We start from the raw sequence: 21,224 nt of genomic DNA, 5'->3' as shown, positions 1-21,224 counted from the left end.
AGATAGGTACTTACTGTTTGATCGTTTTCGGAGGTTATGCATAATAGACATACAAAATTTTTTGCAGAGAAAACGATGGAGGTAGCATATGGTCATATCAACCAGAAAAGCCATAGAGAGCTTCAACCCACAGATCCACCAAATAAGCTAAACTAATTTGATCAACACGTTTATAGGATAGCTAACTTTGCATGTATTTTAATGATCTCAACCATCAATCTTTGAAATATTTCCTTAAAATTCGACTTCGTGAAAGATACCCTTACAAAACGGAAAACCATTTAACCATTTCATTAAGTTATCATATCTTACAGTCCCGATCTCTTGGACTACAGAGGTCCAAGAGATTTGTGGTCACTCACCATTGGATGTATATTCAACGGTTCTCTCACTCTTGCACTTTTTTTAAGAAACCTTTTTGAACCGTTGAATGTTACATTCAACGGTAGGTGACCATAGTCTCTTGAACCCCTGTGGTTCAAGAGATCGGGACTGTCATATCTTAATGTCTTTATGATTTACAATTTGTCCAACTCCTTACAAGAAAAATTTGTAATCGAAAAACTTTAAAGATTTACTTCTCGAATCACTGTCATATAATGCTTAATGCACTTTACAAGATCTGGTGTAAAAGTGAATTTGGTTTTGGTTAACTTATAAATGCACCTCATATATATGTACATATCATATGTCTGTATGTGAGTGGTACGTACGTACTGTCAAAGTGCAAAATGTCCATATCCGTCATCGTTGATTGATAGGGCCTAGAGAGAGAGAGAGCACATACTGAAACTGAACCATCAAATTTGTCTAATATGCACCAGCTGCTTGCCATTAAATTTAAATTATTGCTGTTAGGTTGTCCACAAATACTCAAAATGAAACCACACACATGTGATGTCAAACAGTAATCATACAGACAGGGGAAGAGATGATGAGATCGATATGCGCTTCACATCGAGTTTTAAGAGATGATCACTTGACTTCCATCGTTGAGATAGGGTTTTAGTGGGAAATTAATGCATGTATATTGTTTTTTTATACAAAGTGACATTGAACGCTGAGGGATTCGAATAGAACCTCGGGTGCAGGAGTATCTGCTATATATTAATCACTTAAACTACAAGTTTCTTGCTAATGCATTCAACTTATAATTCAAAACACAGATATACAATCGAAAAATATATATATATATATAAGTAACAGATAGCAAATAAGTTTTCTTTTAAGTTGATGATGGATCCGAGGTTTTCCTTTTCTTTTTATTTTCATAATTTGGTTTCAGCAATGGCTCGAAGCACATGATATTTGACCTACCACACACCATCTTTTTCCATTGCAGATACAGCTTTTGATGAACTTTCTAAAAACGATATATCCAACTTTTAATTCATCCTTCACTTTCAAGCCCTCTTTCTTATGGGATGAAAACGAGAGAGAGAAGAAGAAAGAAGAAGAAGAAGAAAATGAGAAAAAAGTTGTTAGTCCCCACCCTTGACACCCTTTCCCGCTGTCGATTTCACCTTTGCATTATTTGGACCACTTCCTTTTTTCTTTGTTGAAATATTTTCTCATTGAAATTAAAACAGAAAGAAACAGCCTGTGTTGGATTTGATGAAGGTGTCCCCTACAGCCTTTTCCCTGATTGCTCTCTCACAATCAAAACCCTCGAGGACACCATGCATAATATGTTCATTTTGGTTTTTGTATTTTATGGGACAAAAGTCAAATAAGTCATCAACTTCATTTATTTTCCAACTTTTTTCTATGTTAATATGAAGTACGTACTACTTGGTACTCTCCAAGTGGGTCTTTCATTTTAAGTAGTAGGGTATAGAATTATTGGAAAAATTATAATAGTACCAAACACTTATTTACGGTACACACAACCGAATCTTACTTGTTAGAAATAAATATAATTTAAAATTAATTCAAATTTAAATAAATAATATTTATAAAGCATTCCTTTTCGACATCGGCTCCATAAAAAGATCCCATTATTTAATTATTAGATTTCATTTCAAGCATATATATGCATACTCAATAATATTCTTGTAGTAGCTAGGGAAGGTGGAGTTAGCTCAAACTTCAAATTCAGGTCTATCAATCAAGCCCTTTATTTCCCAAAGGTGTTTTTTTAAGTGGGAATCTTTCATTTACAACAAAAGTTTTGTGTCACCATAACTGGACTCTTGCCATCTGTTCTTCTTAGTGGGAGGCTGCAAGAAGTGATGTGAATACCACTTTTTTTTGTTTTTTTGGTCTTTGTAATGGATCTAAATGGTACATGTTGAATCTTGAGTTTGATTTTGCTACGAAGCCTTTCTTAATTAATTAGAAACCAAATAGGCATCACTACCCTAGTGCCATAGCCACTTCCAATTCACTCATTGCTGATGCATGTTGTCCAGTCCACCATTTTCTTCCACTAGGGTTTAGGGCCTTCCACTTCTACTAAATAATTGAGATTATACTTTTTAGGTGCATAAATAGTTACCCTTTCTTCATCCCCAAATTACAAAGCTTCTTTTGCACTTTTAATTTTAGATCGTCTAATCAATCGTATATGTGAACTGTAAATTCAAACATTTTAAGTTCGAATATTCACAAACAGAAATGTATATCCTAGAATTTTCTTGATATTTATGATTCACGAGTTATTATGATACGTATTTATAATTTTCTTAAAATTTTGTGCGTGATAAGATAAGAGGACGAAACGCGAAGATAAGAAGAAGAAAATTCCCAATCTGTATAGCTTTTTGCCTTTTCCATCTTTTGCCCATCCAATTCCTTTTGTGCTGGCTTCCTTCCACATAAAGGTCCTCCAACTTTCTAAGCTTTTGTGTTTGTGTGTGGTCTGCAAATTGAATTTCATAATTCCTCCACCTGCTCTGCACTTGGTTGTGCAGTGCACATGCATGAAGGGACCAAAAAGGAGCAAAAAAGATCGAGTCACAATGCTATCAGCTGCGTGATCTTGAGGACCACGTGTAAACACTACAGGGCAGCTGAATGGGATCGAGCCATTTGATCTGCCTACGTGTCATGGCATTTGTGGTGCTGGACTCGCAGCCAATGAGCCATCAAGTCAAGCTGGACCGTGTGTGGTTGGGCGATTGCTGACCCTACACGTGGCAAGCGAGTGACAGCTTCAGCTTGTATTAATAACAACTGTTGCCGCTGGTACAAATAATATGCTTGCTACGATCCTCTCAGGACACTCGACCTCACTTTCAGACTGACTGCCTAATCCCTTGCAGTCACGTCTTTGTCACGTGCCTTTCCCTCAGTTGGACGGCACCGCCTTGGAGAGTTGGAGGGAGAAAATTTTTCAACAGATTTCTTTGTTTTTATTTTGAAAAAAGAAGAAGAGAAAATTCGACAATGTATTTCGTGATGGATAACAATTAGTTTTTTTATATTTATTTATAGCAGATAATAATTATTATTAAATATTAAATATTATTTATATAAATTAATAACATTACGTGACAATGTGATTCACTTAAAAAAAAAATTATCCTAAATTCAAGGGTACTAACCATTTGACAAATGATTAATTAACATAAATTCTAACAAGCAACACAATTCAATTAGTTTACAATCTTATTCAATCTATTTGAATATGACCTAAACTCCACCATGCATAGTTCTCAACGTTCTTGTCTCCATTCCAGTGTCTTTGGAAACCCTAACAACAATAGCAACACACACAACCAACACATGGACATTAAAAGTAGAATTGATTTATAGTTCCTCAAACCATATTACATTTGGTGTCTTTATCTAATAAATTCAGAGTATCATATATAAGTGACATATTAAAGTAGCTATATATATATATAATGAAAATCTATGTTGCATGGACACAAATACAGTTACACAAATACGCAATACGGGAACACGAAAACATCAAACTTCAAAAAATTAATACACAAGGACATGGCAATTAATTTATTATTATTATAATAATATTTATATATATTAAACAAAAACAAAATATTGATGTTCAGATTCCAATTTCACAATACCATATATAGTGAAATTCATGCTTTCTAGGCTTTTCAAATGTAGTTTATTAATTTTATATAAATTATAATTGAATTAACATATTAATTGACTATAAGTATAAGCTGATCCATGTCCAAAGAGTGTCTTGACCATGTATAAGGTGTGTCTTGACTATAAACACGACGTTAACCGTTGAACATAAATGTTTGATTGAGTGTCCGACACTTGCACACTTGGTTTTAATAAAGTGTCCATTCGATGAAAACTATAAATAATATGTTTTCTTTTTTTTGGAGCTAAATAAAGGGATATTCTTGAGGATGGGAACCAGCTGGTTAATTATTATTAGGATTGTTAACAATAGGGTGCCACGAGGCAGGATTTGGTGGAGCCATCGAATTCGAGGGTGACCTACCATGAAACAACCACCGCAGCTCCTCCTTGATCCTTATCATCAGGAACCACCAAAATTGTCCTTTTGGCTTTTGGGGCCACTTTTTGTCCAAACCCTAGCTATTTCTGGACACCTATCACCTGCCAAATGGTCCATCAACCCTAAATTACTACTCCACCCTTCCACTCCTTTTCTTTTTAGGTTGGCCCTTGATTATTTGCTCTAATTTGACATGTATTTTATATTTCATGAACAAATCATAATAATAATTTATCAAGATATATAAAAAAACAGTTAGCAGGATAAGGCATTATCCCTTTGCCCAACTTGCCAAAAATAATTTCGACGATCCTACAGACTACACAGTTCCCTCTGGATTGCTCTAAAATTTATATGAATTTGGCCAAACACACCCCAGCCACGGAGAAAATTCAATGATCTTGAGTGACCAAGTTGCATTCATGAAAATACCAACATATATATCACCAAAAAGAAATTTTTTGTCATTCATCTGTAGATGTTTAAATATTTTTTGGTTTAATTCATGGGTTAATTATAAAGAAAACGCTCTTACAATAGATTTGTATGTAATTTAAGTGATTAAAAACGTTCATCTCCGCAACCAAAACCTTGCATATTTGATTTCCTCATATTCCACTATCGCTTGTATCTATTTTTCCTTTCATTCATGTTGTTTTTCGCTCAACATCGCATGAACCAATTTCTCTTTGCATGGCAATGGATATGAACTGCAAAATCTATTTTGCTTTTTCCTCATATAACGGAGAACGTTTAAAAATAGAAACGTGATAAAAACAAAGTTTAGTATCCTTGAAAAGGTCAAAGAAAGTGGGAGGGTGGCACAGACAAAGGAAACTTCAAATCCAAATTACGTGCAATAAGGTGCCAATAAGAGTCACAGCACGAATAAATTTACAAAATAATTCGCGGGAATTATTGTCCGTACCTAAATCTATCATGTCAATGTGATATTGTTATGGATTCATTTAATTTATAATACTCATACACTAAACGTCATATAATTTCTTGCTTATGAGGTACACTAAATAATTTTTCAACAACATTACGTACATTAGGGTCTCTTTAAATAGACACCAAAATATACAAATAAATTATCGTGTCTCTAGGTTACTACACGGGGGCATGTCGTCGTAACGTTGCGAATCAACCCAAATTTAAACATGTGTGTGATTATTAATATTTAAATTTTAAACTCTAAAGTTAGACTTAATTTAACTTAACTTAACTTACTATATTAATGATTGAATATGTGTTATAATATAGGCGTATTAGAAAGCAAAAGATAATGTACGTACTGAAATTAATTCCAGTATTACATATATATATATATATTATATTGAGAAGGAAAAATAATTAATGTGGACCGTTTGGGAGCTAAATACCAAAAGAAATTAATTGGTGCCCTGTTTAAAGGGTAATCTAAGACCAAACCAAGACCTCATATTACAGAGACATGTAGGCCCTCCAACAAAGCAAACAAAATTTGTGGTCTTTGTTTGCATTGGGGTATTTGATTAGGCGGCACATCATCCATCCAAATGAGGTTAAAACAGATATCATCAATGTCAAAAGTTACTTAATTGATCGCTCATACCATAGCACTAGCAACTCATCAACAATTTTGATTTCATACAGAAACAAAATCACCAAAATTCCACCCTTAACAGCAACACCAAATCGTCCTAACACGTGTAAGACAGTACATTATGGATGCACTCGATGAGTTATACAAGTATGATTTAGATTGTTTCGTTATTAATGAATCGTGTCTTGCGTAGACTCGTACCATTTATCTCAAGTTAAAAAATATCAACTAACTTGTCATTATCAATTTCTTATTTGCTGTGAATGAATAAGATTTATAGTACTAGACCCGGATAGAGACAAATGAAACACTACGAAATCAATATAATATAATAAGGTTTGAGTGAAGTTGTTATCACACGGTTTTAGGAGAGTTACATGTGTTTTGTAAATAATAGGGGGAACTGCAAGGGTATTTTGGTAACTTCACATTCCCTCTTGATTGGGCTTTGCTCTCTATAAAGAGAGGGAGAGGATGCACCCACAAGTTGAAAGATCATGCATCATACCTCTCAAAACACCAAAGGTAGCTCTCTCTCTCTCTCTCTCTCTCTCTCTCTCTCTCTCTCTCTCTCTCTCTCTCTCTCTCTCTCCCCTCCTATCTAGTCATCCTCTACTCCATGCTCATTCCTTTTCAGTCATATAACTAAGAATAAGGTATGGATACATTAGGAGTTTTTTCTTTCTTTCTTCCTACCTTCTAATCATATTGTTTTGGACTTTCAACATTTTTCATTTCATTTCTTTTCTCTCTCTCTTACTTCTATGCTAATTAGCATATCATGATGCAACCCCAACTATCATTAATTTCTTTCCACTAATTACATTGTGATTTCATCATTTTTCTCTTTTAAGTTTGCTTTGCAACTTAATTTCTCAAGTTTTCTTCTGCTAATTATAAGGAATGAGGACATTGTTGAAGTATAGAAGAAGATTAATTAGGTTTCTTTCCAATTTCTAACAAGATAACATTATTAAATGCTCCTACCTTAAAGCTCCTCCCATTTTGTGGTGTGGGTTCCCTTGCAACTTTAGACCATACAATCTTTTGTTAGCACTGTATACCTACCTCTCTACAAAGATTTTCCCATTTAAATTTTGATTTTATTTTTCCACACCAAGCCTTGTAATTTTCTCATCACATTCATTTTCCAAAGGTAGTAAAACATTATGAATTAATTATCACATTCATGCAAATGAATTTAATTAACTTGTACATTTTTTTTTTCTAATTTCCCTCTAGTGAAAAATGGAGAAATTACCAAGCTCATCCGTGCTGCCAAGGACCAAGTCCGATCAACTAGCGGAAACTGTGGCGGCCGCGTTCAAGTCACCTCCACTAGGCGAAGCCATTGTGGGGTCAGCAGACGGCAGCAGCACCCTATCGAGGAAGTCTAGCCGGCGCATGATGGGGGCGTCACCCGGGCGTGGTAGCGGCAGTGTTGGCAAAAACACACACATTAGGAAGTCTAGGAGCGCCCAAATGAAGCTGGACCTGGATGAGGTCAGCAGTGGCGCTGCTCTAAGCCGAGCCTCCAGCGCCAGCTTGGGGTTCTCATTCTCCTTCACTGGCTTCACTGTGCCCCCGGATAACATCGCCGACTCAAAGCCTTTTAGCGACGACGATGATATCCGTAAGTAGTATTTCATGCAAATGCTTAATTAGTGACTTAATGCATGTGCTCTTCACCCATAATTATATAATTAAAAATTAAAAACTATAATTAGGAAATTAAATCTGTCCCAATGCAAGAGCTAAAATACAAAGGCCAGATCGAATTAAACATTTTTATTTATTTCACTTTTGAGTATGTATGCACATGTTCTTACTTTTGGTAATTTTTTTTCTCTTTTTTTTGTCCTTGTTAAATTTATTTTATTTTGTTGTTGTTGTTGTTGTTGTTGTCTTTGTTTTTGTTTTGATGATGCATGTTACTTCCACTCTCCCTCCCAGCTAGTCTTTGTTTCCCAACATGTGCTGCCATTCAAAGAGTAAGAGAGGTTTTTTTATTTTAAAATTTAATTTTAAAAAAATTATGTAATTAATTTTAACTTTTTTGGGTTTTTAATAGACTGAATTAATATAAATAAAAAATATTTATGATATTTTTTTTGGATTTTTTTTGGGTCCTTTTGCTCTTTGAGGGGCAGTTTTGGTAAAATTAGGGGAAGAGAGTGAAGCTTTTGAGTAAATGATTCTTGTGGTGTTCAATTGGTAGCCAGAGAGAAAAAGGCCAAATACAGTTTCCAACTCTTTGGTAGAAATAATCCAATCAGATTCTCAGGAACTTGCCAAAGACTTTTAAAAAGAGAACAGTGCTTTACAATGACATGGAAATGTGAAGATGGTTAGGGATTGGGTCCCCACTGCTCCCAGAAAAGGAGATAACATTTGGCTTACTTATGGTCATTGATTATGAAATATGAAAGGGAAAAGAACAATACTAATCTAACATTTAACAAGAAGTTTGAAAGGAAGGGGAAGAAACCACCCACTACTAGAGGAGTGGTTTGGATTAATTGTTTATTTTAAAAGAATTTTGAGTTCGAGTTCTAACATCCGTGTAGTGTTGTCTGACTTTAGATATACAAATTCCCATTTCAATTATACATGTGGTATTCGGGACCATTGTTAGCAGAGAATTACTACAACTAGAACAGAACAGTGGTGTAGCGGTGAGGCATGTTTAATTTTTCCACCTACCATACCATAAAATTTAGAACACTAGCATTCCCTTCTTTTTTCTTGACCATCTTTTCATGTCTGGATTTTTGATTTTTCTCTCCCTTGGCCTTTTTTTAACCTGTGATGTTTTGCTTCACATCTGTCTCCTAATCACCACACTGTGCATTCTTTGACAAATGTGACACCAGAAGAAAACTAGTCGTCTGTGGGTTCCCATTTTGAGAGCAATTGTGGGTCCCAAATGGTTAAATGAGAGATTAGGTCCTCTCCAAATCCCATTTGTGCTGGGTTAATTGGGCCTGATTGGTGGTCATCACATTTATTTGTCAACAGTGGACCAGAGTCTACCTAAATTAGCCTTTTGGTCTGATGTGAGATTGCATCAAATTTAATATGGAAAAATTTGACATGCACGTGGAAGGAAAAAAAACATCTAATTAAATACCATGTCTTAATCAGTTTGACCTTAAACAATAGTTTGAGGGTTGTTCTTGAGTATGAGTTCATAAATGAAGGGTGGATAGATTGCTAGATAAAAAGTTGTTTTTGCTCCTTATTAATATTTACTTGATTTTGAAAAATCCATAAGAAAAAGACATGCTTTCAAGCATAAAAAATTCTTGCTGCATAAGCAGAGTTTTTTTTTTTTCTTTTTCTTTGAATGCCTTAATTTTCAGCTGCTAATAGTGAAATAATAATATAATAACAGAGAACTATGTATGATTCATTGCATAATGCAGCAGAAGATCTTGAAGCTGGCACCACCAGGAAGCCGAAATTCCAAACAGAACCTACTCTGCCAATTTATCTCAAGGTTTTTGTCTACCTTCCAAGTAGTTACACAAGTTATACAAGTTACAAGTTGCCATGTTTGCCATGTATGATTTTCTTCTCCCTCTTCCGGAAAACCATTGCAATTTGCAACTACATCTACCGGTGTACGTTCAAAACCTGCACGTGTTCAAATCGTAGTGCTCGAATTGATGTGATACTTACTATCTATTTGGACAGGCAAGGGTGGAGAATGATCTAACACACATCAAGGGCGATCCATAGAACATGGCTAGCAATATAAGCATGGTCAGGTTCAGTCTTGTACAGAGTTTCATTCTATATGACTTGTATGTACAAGACTTGCCCTTCTTTGCAGCCAAAAGGTGCTACATGTTCATATAAATAAACTCACATAAACTGCTTTTAGGGTCCTAGAAGAAGTAAAGAAATCATGGGTTTTAAACCCTACGGAAATAGTTTAGACACCTGCATATTGAGCCACACTGGTTTTTAGCCTTCAGTAAAGGCTTAAACATTCCCAAATAGGAACACCAAAAGCATCAAAGGAAAGAAGGGTATGGACAGTCTGACATAATCTTCCTGAAAAGTAATTAACTATCTTTCTACGTTGCAATAAGTTTGATATATTACTGCAAGTAACTAGTTGACAGTCTTAATTACTGATGAAGGCTAAATCTTGTTCTGGTTTTGTTTCAGTTCACAGATGTGACATACAAGATCATTCTCAAAGGAATGAGGACAAGTGAAGAGAAGGATATCTTGAATGGGATTACCGGTTCGGTGCACCCGGGAGAAGTTTTGGCCCTTATGGGACCATCTGGAAGTGGAAAGACCAGCCTCCTTAATCTGCTTGGAGGCAGGGCAGTTCAAGCCAATGTCACTGGTTCCATTACTTACAATGACCAGACATACTCCAAGTTCCTAAAAAGCAGGTACGAATCTGAAACTAAAATTTTATCACTGTAATAAAATATGGACAGAGATTATAGGCATGGAGGCTTCTTTAGTTATTCTTTTGGCAATCAAAATGGTTTTCCCGTAAAAATCTGCTTGATTGAAGCAGAGTACATGGTTTCTTTTCTCCTTCAGATTCCAAAGTATAATATATATTTATGCATGTGTGCAACAAAATTGACACGAAGCGTATGGCAGGATAGGGTTCGTTACACAGGACGATGTTCTATTTCCTCACCTTACAGTGAAAGAGACATTAACATATGCAGCCCTCCTTCGGCTGTCAAAGACATTGACAAAAGAGCAGAAGGAAAAACGAGCTCTAGATGTCATTTATGAGCTAGGCTTAGAAAGGTAAGTTCTCCCTCTACTGCTGCCATTGGACTTATAAGCATTGTCATCACTGATTTTTATAGATTAAAAAGCTAAATAGCAAAAATTCTCGATACGCACAGGTGCCAAGACACTATGATTGGTGGCTCCTTTGTCCGCGGGGTATCAGGTGGAGAGAGGAAGAGAGTTTGCATTGGCAATGAGATCATAATTAACCCTTCCCTTCTGTTTCTGGATGAACCAACCTCTGGCTTGGATTCTACGACTGCACTGAGAATCGTTCAGATGTTACAAGACATAGCAGAGGTACTTCAGTTTTGACAGACAGATTCCGTATAGCAATTAGTTTTATAGTTGCAAGGCAATGCAGAGCTGCTTTTAGTTTCTCCAAATTCTGAGGAAATACAAATTATTTTCATTCAAAAAAGTTAAACCTCAACTTTATTAGTATATTTTTCAGAAGCAGCTAATAACTGAATTGAGAAATAAGTAGTAAGATTCTTTATATGGCAGGCTGGCAAAACAGTGGTGACAACAATCCACCAGCCATCAAGTAGACTCTTCCACAAATTTGACAAGTTGATCCTTCTTGGGAAGGGAAGCTTGCTTTACTTTGGGAAAGCATCAGAAGCAATGGTTTATTTCTCATCCATAGGATGTTCCCCACTTATTGCCATGAACCCGGCAGAGTTCTTGCTAGACCTTGCAAACGGAAACATAAATGACGTTTCTATACCATCAGAGTTAGAGGATAAAGTGCAAATGGGAAATTCAGAAGCAGCTGATACAAGAAATGGAAAGCCATCTCCAGCAGTTGTGCATGATGTATGTTCTGATTGATTTCTTAAATTTCTAAGAGAGGCGCTCAAAAGAGAAAATTATCTTCCACATATATATTAACAATGTGCACATGTCAGGAATAATTACTCCCAAGTATAAAGTTCACAAATATAGATAGGGCTACAAATACTTATTGATCATTGCAACTTACTTGTCCTACAAGAAAAATCTGTCTGATTTCGGACTGCATCATCAAACGCACTAATCTGATGTGTCTATTTGAAAGCAGTATCTTGTGGAGGCCTACGAGACACGAGTTGCAGACGAGGAGAAGAAGAAGATTATGGTTCCTCTTCCCCTTGACGATGAACTGAAGTTGAAGGTGTCGATTTCAAAACGAGAATGGGGAGGAAGCTGGTGGGAACAATTTTCCATCTTGTTTTGTAGAGGAATTAAAGAACGAAGGCACGACTACTTCAGCTGGTTGAGAATTACCCAAGTCCTCTCCACTGCAGTTATTCTGGGCTTGCTCTGGTGGCAGTCAGATAGCAACAATCCCAAAGGCCTGGAGGATCAGGTAAATCTTTGCCTTGTCAAACCAATAAAAGTTACAAATGTCACAGAAAGGTCTTTTGGGGAAAGGTCTCAAAAGGAAACAAATTAAGAAGCAAACAGGATTTTCAACATCTGTTATTTATTTGTTTATTTTTCTTCATTGCAGGCAGGATTGCTTTTCTTCATTGCTGTCTTCTGGGGATTTTTTCCTGTCTTCACAGCAATTTTTACATTTCCTCAAGAAAGGGCCATGCTGACGAAGGAACGAGCAGCTGACATGTACAGATTAAGTGCATATTTTGTTGCTAGGACTACAAGTGATCTCCCACTAGACCTATTGCTACCGGTACTGTTCCTCGTCATTGTATATTTCATGGCAGGCTTAAGGCTGAGTGCTGACACCTTCTTCCTAAGCATGCTTATAGTTTTCCTCTGCATTGTGGCAGCGCAGGTATGCCTCTTTCCAGCTACTGGTTGATATTTTAATTTCTTTTTTTAAAGCTGAATATTTGACCTCTTCCAAAACACTAGGTGAAAAATACCATATTTAACTAGTTAAATGGATGCAAAACAGGGACTTGGACTAGCTATTGGAGCTACATTGATGGACTTAAAGAGGGCCACAACTCTAGCTTCTGTAACTGTCATGACATTCATGCTGGCTGGGGGGTTCTTTGTGAAAGTAAGCATGCAATCCTTGACTGAAAATTTATATTTTGTCTACAAATTTATTTCCTAAAAGATTTCACATTTCCTATAGGATGGAAGATATATATATATCTAACACAACATGTTGTTTAAAATGTTGCAGAAAGTTCCGGTGTTCATATCTTGGATTAGGTATATGTCTTTCAACTACCACACATACAGGCTTCTTCTTAAGGTGCAGTACGAAGCAATCACGCCAGCCATTAATGGGTTGAGCACAGACTGCGGTTTAACAGGAGTCGGTGCCCTTGTAGCCATGGTATTTGGATACCGGCTCTTGGCATACCTTTCTTTGCGGAGAATGAAGCTTCAAGGTGGAGCTTAAATGCAATGAAGTCTTCAAGGAAGCCTAGAATCTATTAGAAGCTATCTTTTGAAGCATGAGTTTCAAATTAACTGAGGAAAACTAGCTGAGGATCACTGATCTGGAACTTATGCATTCTTCATTCTAAGAACTTCGTAAAATTTAAGTCATGTAGCAGGTAAAAAGCCAGATAGACCGGTTAGTTGTTGTGTAGCTAATTCTCTATATGGAGAAATTTAGGGTTGTTTTTGGAAAATTTTAACTCCAGGTAATGAAAGGAATTCAGATCGAAATCTATACTTTGTATGTCAATTGTAATCGACCAGAACTCCCTACGACTTTACTGAATTCATGAATGAACCTTTTCAAATTCAGTTCTAGATGGCAAGGGTCCAAAATGAAGGCAAAATTTCTATAAATTGATTTAATGAAAATCAGTTTATGGAGTTGCCACTTATACATGCATTTCTTGAGAAAGAAAATAAAACAATCAACTAACAGACTTAGCAGGAAGAGGTTGTACTTTATACAGCATGGAGACCACTGTACATTTCTCTAGAGCTCATGTATAAACTTTATCCTATGAAATAAAAACTACAGAAGGCAATTCAACTGAGCCAAATTTGATAAAATGGCTAGAGCCGTAAGTACCTACTCGGCGTCTATCACCATACTCCAACCTGCTGTCTATCACTGCTACTGTGCTATGTAATTAGGAAGATAATGCTTCTCCAGCCAAATTGTCCAGTTGCATTTCATATTTTCCTGTATGAAATCTCATGCTAATGTCCTTAACCATCCAAGAAGTCGAAGGAGGGCAGCATCCAATACCGGGGACTTCTTCTCAAGCCCTGTGAAAGAAATAAAAAATAAGGAAAAGAAATAAATAAGTCAACAAAAAAGCTCTAAAGAGTTCTCAACATTAAGGTCAGTTATGGATGGCTCTATTTGAACACCCTTTATTAGCTCTTCAATCCCATTATCCTTTATCAATATTTTTATTCCACATCTTTTATTTATTTTATTTTATTTATTTACTCTTTCATTTTCTTTACTGAAAATTAAAAACTGCCTATTAGGACCAAACTTGGCAGCCTTTAACTAGAGAGGAGGAGGTGCCATGATGCCTCATGGTTCAGAAAGAGGAGCTGCCCATGGCGCAACTTTGTTCCATGCTTGAAGGGAAGGAGAGGGAAAGGGTGAGGTGGTGAGGAAAGGGGAGGGAAGGGGAGAGGGAATTATTTTAATTTTCTCTTCAAGGGTAAACTTATAAAAATTTAAACTAGCAAATAAGGGGTCTAAATAGCCAACCCCTATGATTTCACATTGAATTAAGCCTCTAGAATACCTATATCAGCAGCTACTCGATGAGCACACATTACTCCTGAGAAGGATACAGCTATAACTCCTTGTCCCGGAAAGCAGCTATCACCAACACAGTAAAGACCCTCTATGGCCTGCATTATTCATCATTGCATAGCTCCCCTTGTTCAGTATGCTTAAAGTCGATAAATATTGAAACATCCATTTGATATTATAATTGAACTTACTGTTGTATTGAATGGCATTCCCAATAAGCCCTTAGGAGTTCTACGTGGTATTGGTCCATAAGTACCCTTGTCACGAGCCAGGTACCGCCTGTGTGTCTTTGGTGTTCCCACCTGCCATGATTGGAGAAACTTTTAGGGGTCGTTTGGTACACAGTCTTGGCTTGGACTGGCTTGGACTAAATTTAGTACCATGTTTGTTTCATTTAATTCTAGTTTTAGATGGGATTGCTAATACCGGGCCCACCAAAAACACCTCATTAGGAGGGGACTACTAAGCCCATGTAGAAAGGGAGGATTAGCTAGTCCTATGTTCACCAATGTACAAGATGCATATATTATATTGTAATACTAATAACATATATTACTATTATTATTATTATTATTACATACACATATACATGTATATATATATAAACACATATATACATATAATATATATATATATACAGAGAGCTTCCATTGAGGGATCCCTCAAATAAGCTTATTTGAGGGACACCCCTTGTAGGCCCCACTCCGGATTGTATTTCACTAATCCAAACCGTCTATTTTGTAGATATTCATTCAAAGATCATCTCTACAAAAAATCACTTGAATCAGATATCATTTGACCACTCAATTGAGTTGTTGAAATTTTAGTATTTTCTTGAAGCACCGTGTTCATTGATTTTGTAAGACACAATTGGATGTCGAAACGGTTTCCGATTTGTCTAATTTTTTGTAAGGATGATCTATGAATGAAGACCTAAAAAATAGATGGTTTGGATCATTGGGAAAAAAATGGTAGGGTACCCTAAAGGGCGTCCATCAAATAAAATTATTTGAAGGATCCCTCAATAGAAGGGGACTGTATATATATAAATACATATAGATATATACACATATATTATTATTATAATATACTCATATACACATACATATTAATATTATAATAATAGCATACATGTATACATGTATATATGTAATATATATTATATTATATATTAATGTACATATATACACGTATATATATATAAACACATATATACATATATAATATATAAATACATATAGATATATACACGTATATTATTATTATAATATACCCATATACACATACAAATTAATATTATAATAATAGCATACATGAATATATGTAATATATATATATATAAGTATATATATTATACCCATGTATATATACATATATATTTTTTATATTATAAAATACATATATACATATATATAGATATTTTTGAAAAAATAAAAAAATTCTAGTCCTAGTCCAAGCATACACCAAACGTAGGATAAGTGTTATCCAACTTAGACCAAGCCAAGCCAGTCCCTAAGCATAGTCCATGCCAAGAAAGTCCTGTGTACCAAACGAGCCCTTAATGGACATATCAAATACTGTAAACTAAAATTTGTGGAATACCAAAGTATTCACCCATAGAAGGGGGCAAAATCAGCTTCATTAAGCTCATAGAGAGAGCAGCGAGCCTAAAAAGCAAATGCCTCCAGAGGGACATTTGTTAAGATACCATCACTCTCACAAAGGAATTTTAACTCGTCAAAACCTCAATAACAATTGAATCCATTTCCATTATTTAAATTTTTTTGTTCATAGGTTGTGAAAATAAGATTTATGATGGTTTGCTGCCTCCCACAACAAGGGGTGTAATCTGTTTTCACCAACTTAAGAGAGAATGGAATCATAAGCTTTTGTTATTATTTATATTTTGTACAATATTCACAAACTTTTCCTAATTTCATCTCATCTTTCTCTCTCCGTTTCTCTCCTTTCTATGTCACAAGATTCGCAATCTTAACACTATTTCATATATCTCAAATGCTTCAGTATAGATTAGTAGTGAGAGGGTACGGTATTACCTCCTTAAAAACGATGGATGATTTTAGCCCTGGAAATAGTTTATCCTCTAATCTGCCAATGATTTCATCTGCTACAATCTCTTTCTTTGCTTCATAGTCCTTTCGAGAGAGTCCCTATATAGAAACCGCCACCTCATTAGTTATTCAAATTTCATAGATATGTACTAGGAGGGGTTAGGGAAGAGAGTTGGGGGGGAAGAATCAATGTCAACTATTCATTTTAACTTTGATAACAGATAGTTACCTCCCAGTCCTCTATGGAAGAGGTTGTAAAGATGTGAAGTATGTGGCGTCCTTCTGGAGCCAATGATGGGTCAAGGACAGTTGGAATGCTTAAAAAGATACTTCCATAAGGCTCTTCTAACCTTGTCCAATCATCCTGAAAACAAGATGGAAGACAATGACGAACAGATGAGTGAGAATATTCCTATTTCAACGCCCCAAAAAGTTTCCAAGCAAATGATGGTACTGAAAAGAAAAACAAAGCACCTCAAGCACAAAATGGTGGCAATCTGTATCTGGTGGCAGAACTTCAGCTTTCACCCCCATGTGAATGGAAAGAAAAGATGGGGCCTTAACATAAACTTTCTGAAAATTTTCCTCTTCTTTTGGAACATCGTCTCCTTTTAGCAGTGTTCCTAAAATAAAGTTGAAGGTAATTAGATTTCGATTGAAAGAAGTAAATATAACAGCATAACAATCAGCAGCAAATAATGACATCCCAAAGTAAGTCCAATAAATTCTCGAACTCCTGGCCACACTAACCAAAGGTATTCCATCTAGTAGCATTTGATATTATGGTTTTGGCAAAGAATTCCCTCCTGTCTGAAAGCCTTACTCCAACCTACATGCAGACTAAAATAAAATCATCTTTTGACAAATACAATGACTACAGCAAGACAAAGAGTAGATATCTTTGCATCACATATCCAAGATTAAATTTGAACTCACAGCTCTGCCCTGATCAACTATGATGCTAGTAACATTGGCCTTGTAAAGTATCTCACTGCCCTGGTCTACTAGACCTTTTGCTAAGGACTTTGCAATTCCGCCAACGCCACCAACAGGGTAGTTAATCCCACCATAATGCCTGTCACACATAACCTGTTGAAAACATGAATGAGGAAACAAGAGAAAAATACACAAGATAGGGCCCAAAAAACTATTTGAAAAGCTTACCATGCTTGCATTGATCATTGGTGTCTGCAAAGCCTTGACTGTACTCACAATAAAACACTGTAGATATAAACGTAAAATATCTTTATGAGATGGAGGGGAAGACCATTTGTGGACCAACAAAGTTGCGAAGGAATAAATATAGAAAATCATAAACAAGAACTTCAAAAGGATGAAACAACTTCACCCCACCTCTGCATCTATGAAAGACAACAGCTGGGGATCCTGAATGTATTTACGAGCTATGTCCCCAGCATTTTGAGGCAAATAGTAGGCTGCAATAGATAACACATCATGTAAGCATTTGGGAACACAGATAACATATTATGACCGGGACCAAAAGTGCATTAATCCTCACCGCGAATAATCCTAATTCAAAAAGACTATTGATACGAATAAAATAAAGATATCCAAGAAGACTAACATTATCATTTTTTGTTATCTATTAAAGTAACTGCACCAGATTCTATTGGGGACTGATATCTCAAAATTTTGAAGGTGTCAATATTGTCAACTGTATCAATGACAACAGTGCTGCAATCAATTGTTCTACATCCCATTTCGTTGAGAAAAAGCATTGTAATTAGGGATGCATCTTTTCCCTGTTTCAACTATTTTAACCAATGATTTAATCCTACGGACATCAAAGATTCATTGCAATTAAAAAAAAAAACAGAAATACTAATGCTTACCAAGTGTCAAGCATTCAAGAGGCTTCTGAAAGAACTGTCCAAAAAGGTAGATTGGCTCCTCAAGTGACTTCAGTTCCAATGAGTTCAAGGCATTGAAAATCTATCCATTTGTACACAATCTATTAATGTAAGTTTTGAATTACAAGTACTGGCAAAACCCCGAAGGAACTCCCAGTAAACTTGCAAAAGAAAAGATGAATTAAAGAAAAAATGAAAAAGAACAGACCTTCCAACATTCACCATAGAATTTGAGAATCCCTTCCTTTTCATGGGGAAATTTACCAGTAAGTTCTGCGATAAATTCACTGTATTCTCTGTGAACTAGGACAGAAAGATTATTGGGGAGATGATAATGGACAGTAGTCGGATCAGGTATCACCTGCATCTCACAACCCACTGCTGCCAATGCTTGGGTTATCAAATTTAGATTGCCCTGCCCATATTTGTGCAGTAAAGAGTCAACGAAGATTACCAATTCAGTGTACACATTTTATGTGAAAATATCAAGACTGAAAAAATGCAGGCTGCACTGAAACATGACATATTCGGCACTTTAAAGCAAAAAAGAGTTCTTTATACAATACAAAACACCAACAAGATATAAATCATGAATTAGAAAATTAGAACCCAATGTCATTACCAAAAAGGAAAAATCTCAAATTATATCAAAATATACAAAATGCATGAGATTTTACATATTTGCACACTGAACTTGCTGTAAATTTAAATGGTCTCAGACGATTGACTACTTCCCCCATTCAGACATGCCTCTGCCCTTGGACAAATCTCTCCTTTTCCCCCCAGAGTCGATGATCCTCAAGCTTTATATGTCACTTGTTTAGTAACTGTAGCATGTCTATGTGAAATAGTGCAACGAAGAATGTCTGCTATTACATTCTCATGCTTACAAGTTTCTATCAGGATACAATGCTCCTTATGATTCAAACTTCCAACCTCCAATGAGTTTCCATGAGTTTATTACACTCCGGATCACCAATCTCAACATCATATTTGTAGGATACAATGCTCTTCATGATTCAAACTTCCACCACAGACATTAAACAACTATAACAGAAAGTCAAAATCATAGTGAAAAATAACTTTCAATAACTCAAGAAAGAGCCACCTATAATAACAGTGCATACTCTACAGTCATAAAACTTTCATAAATTTGCTTCAGTTTTTGGTTTTTATTTTTCATTTTGAGTACCATTCCACATCCCTCCCATTATCCTTCCTCCACCCTTCTTCATATCTCATTCCTCCCATGCATTTCCCCTCTATCTCTATCTCTATCTCTAACAAAAAAGAAAAGAAAACTAAAACCTAAAAACGAATGGTTATCAAAGGTGCCCTTAATTATTAGCAGAGCTAAGCATTTCAGCTTTAATAGACTAGTCTTAACTTGTGGAATAATCAAGTTCTATTCAACCATTTTCAACTCAACTCATATAGCTAACAACTAAAGCGCAGTGTACGTAAAGAAAAATCAAAACTTTACACTAAAACTTACCTTATCGCTGAAACCGAACATCACAGAAGATCCAACATCAAAAGTATAACCATCTCTCTGATAATACCCAGAGCTCCCACCAGGAATCACGTACTTCTCTAACACTAAAACCCTGGCACCCTTCACAGCCAACTGGGTAGCTGCAACCAACCCTCCAATTCCTGACCCTATAACAATGGCATCATAGTAGCTCTTACCACCACCTCCCTCTCTCTCCACCACTTTATCTACGCTCAATGATGAACTTGACCTCACCACAAAGTTCAAATTCCTGAAATTCACCTCAGACAACCCTAATTGCACACTACCATGTCTGCATTTACTGGAATTTGAACCTCCCAAATGACACCCTTGAATCAATTTTCTTTTGGGAACTTTGGGTCTCAGAGTGTCCGGCTCTCTGGTGTCATAAAACCCTAAATTCAATTCACTGAGCTTGTAATCATTGAGAAATGAGGTTCTACCATGCCCAAAAGAGAGTTTTCTATGTTTTTGGCTTCTGGGTCTGATTGTACCCAACTGCACACTATATACATAACCAAGGAGCTGAGAATTCTGAGACCCGAATTTCAATTCACAGAGGTTATGACCATTGCCCTGAGAGCCATGCTGGCTAAGAATAAGCTGAAACCTGTTTTCTTGAATTCTGGGTCTTAAAGTACCCAATTGGGTGCTGCAGTGGTGGTGACTGGTGAGCTGAGAAATGTGCATGGAAGCAGGGGAAGAAGTAAATCCAAGCTCAGGCATGGAAAGTGAGTGGGGCAAGGACATTTTTGATTTGGTAGCAAAAGCTTTGGTGGGAGAGAACGTGATGGAGCTACTGCTATAACTTTTTTTTTCTTCTGGTTTTGTTAATTCAATTGTAAGTTATGATTCCACTTCAGGATTCCACAAGAAGATGGGACAAGAGGTTTTGTTTTTTGGTTAAGACGTGGGTGGGTCGAGTTTATTTTGCGTTTTGTTGGAACTTGGCCGTTAGAAATTTGGAATTTGGTGGGTGAGTCACTATTTCTTTAAGAACACACCAACAAATAATTCCAAGGCTCTATTTTTAAAGTTAAAAAAAAAATAAAAAATTAGTACTTGTTTTAACCAATTTTTTATATCAAATCATTACAATAATTAAATACTCACATTTATCATTACATTTATAATAATTACAAAAATACAATTTCATCTTATAATATCATTGTTTAGCACACTCAAGATCGAAAACAAAAAACCAACTAAATTTGGTTAAAATTTTGTTAAACTCTTTTCATTTGATTTAATTAACGA

At 35.9% G+C, this 21,224-nt stretch overlaps 2 protein-coding genes across 7 annotated transcripts; one reads left to right on the top strand and one right to left on the bottom strand.

The window, feature by feature from the left end:
- Positions 6,455-13,506, top strand: LOC18771631 (ABC transporter G family member 22). 6 transcript variants are annotated; one of them, XM_007204575.2, is made up of 11 exons: positions 6,455-6,560; positions 7,278-7,668; positions 9,464-9,534; positions 10,212-10,447; positions 10,668-10,823; positions 10,925-11,108; positions 11,316-11,627; positions 11,872-12,159; positions 12,304-12,588; positions 12,712-12,819; positions 12,949-13,506. In XM_007204575.2, the coding sequence occupies exons 2-11, from the start codon at positions 7,284-7,286 to the stop codon at positions 13,168-13,170; spliced, it is 2,247 nt and encodes a 748-aa protein (XP_007204637.1). In that variant the 5' UTR covers positions 6,455-6,560; positions 7,278-7,283; the 3' UTR covers positions 13,171-13,506. The 6 variants fall into 6 exon arrangements, with proteins under 6 accessions (XP_007204637.1, XP_020423708.1, XP_020423709.1 ...); XM_020568119.1 differs by having other exon boundaries at positions 9,461-9,534; XM_020568120.1 differs by lacking the exon at positions 6,455-6,560 and adding an exon at positions 6,578-6,691 and having other exon boundaries at positions 9,461-9,534.
- LOC18770912 (prolycopene isomerase, chloroplastic) lies at positions 13,548-20,974 on the bottom strand. Its single transcript, XM_020568125.1, has 13 exons — positions 19,947-20,974; positions 18,660-18,866; positions 18,434-18,533; positions 17,934-18,016; positions 17,745-17,801; positions 17,517-17,669; positions 17,331-17,409; positions 17,055-17,203; positions 16,810-16,944; positions 16,566-16,679; positions 14,700-14,810; positions 14,498-14,606; positions 13,548-14,000 (listed from the first exon to the last, which is right to left on the bottom strand). Exons 1-13 carry the CDS (start codon positions 20,715-20,717, stop codon positions 13,927-13,929), a joined length of 2,142 nt encoding a protein of 713 aa, XP_020423714.1. The 5' UTR covers positions 20,718-20,974; the 3' UTR covers positions 13,548-13,926.

The sequence above is a fragment of the Prunus persica genome, chromosome G7 (genome assembly GCF_000346465.2).
Source record: "Prunus persica cultivar Lovell chromosome G7, Prunus_persica_NCBIv2, whole genome shotgun sequence".
Classification (NCBI taxonomy): domain Eukaryota; kingdom Viridiplantae; phylum Streptophyta; class Magnoliopsida; order Rosales; family Rosaceae; genus Prunus; species Prunus persica.
The sequence above is the reverse complement of the archived record's forward strand: the minus strand, read 5'-3'. Positions and strand labels throughout refer to the sequence as shown.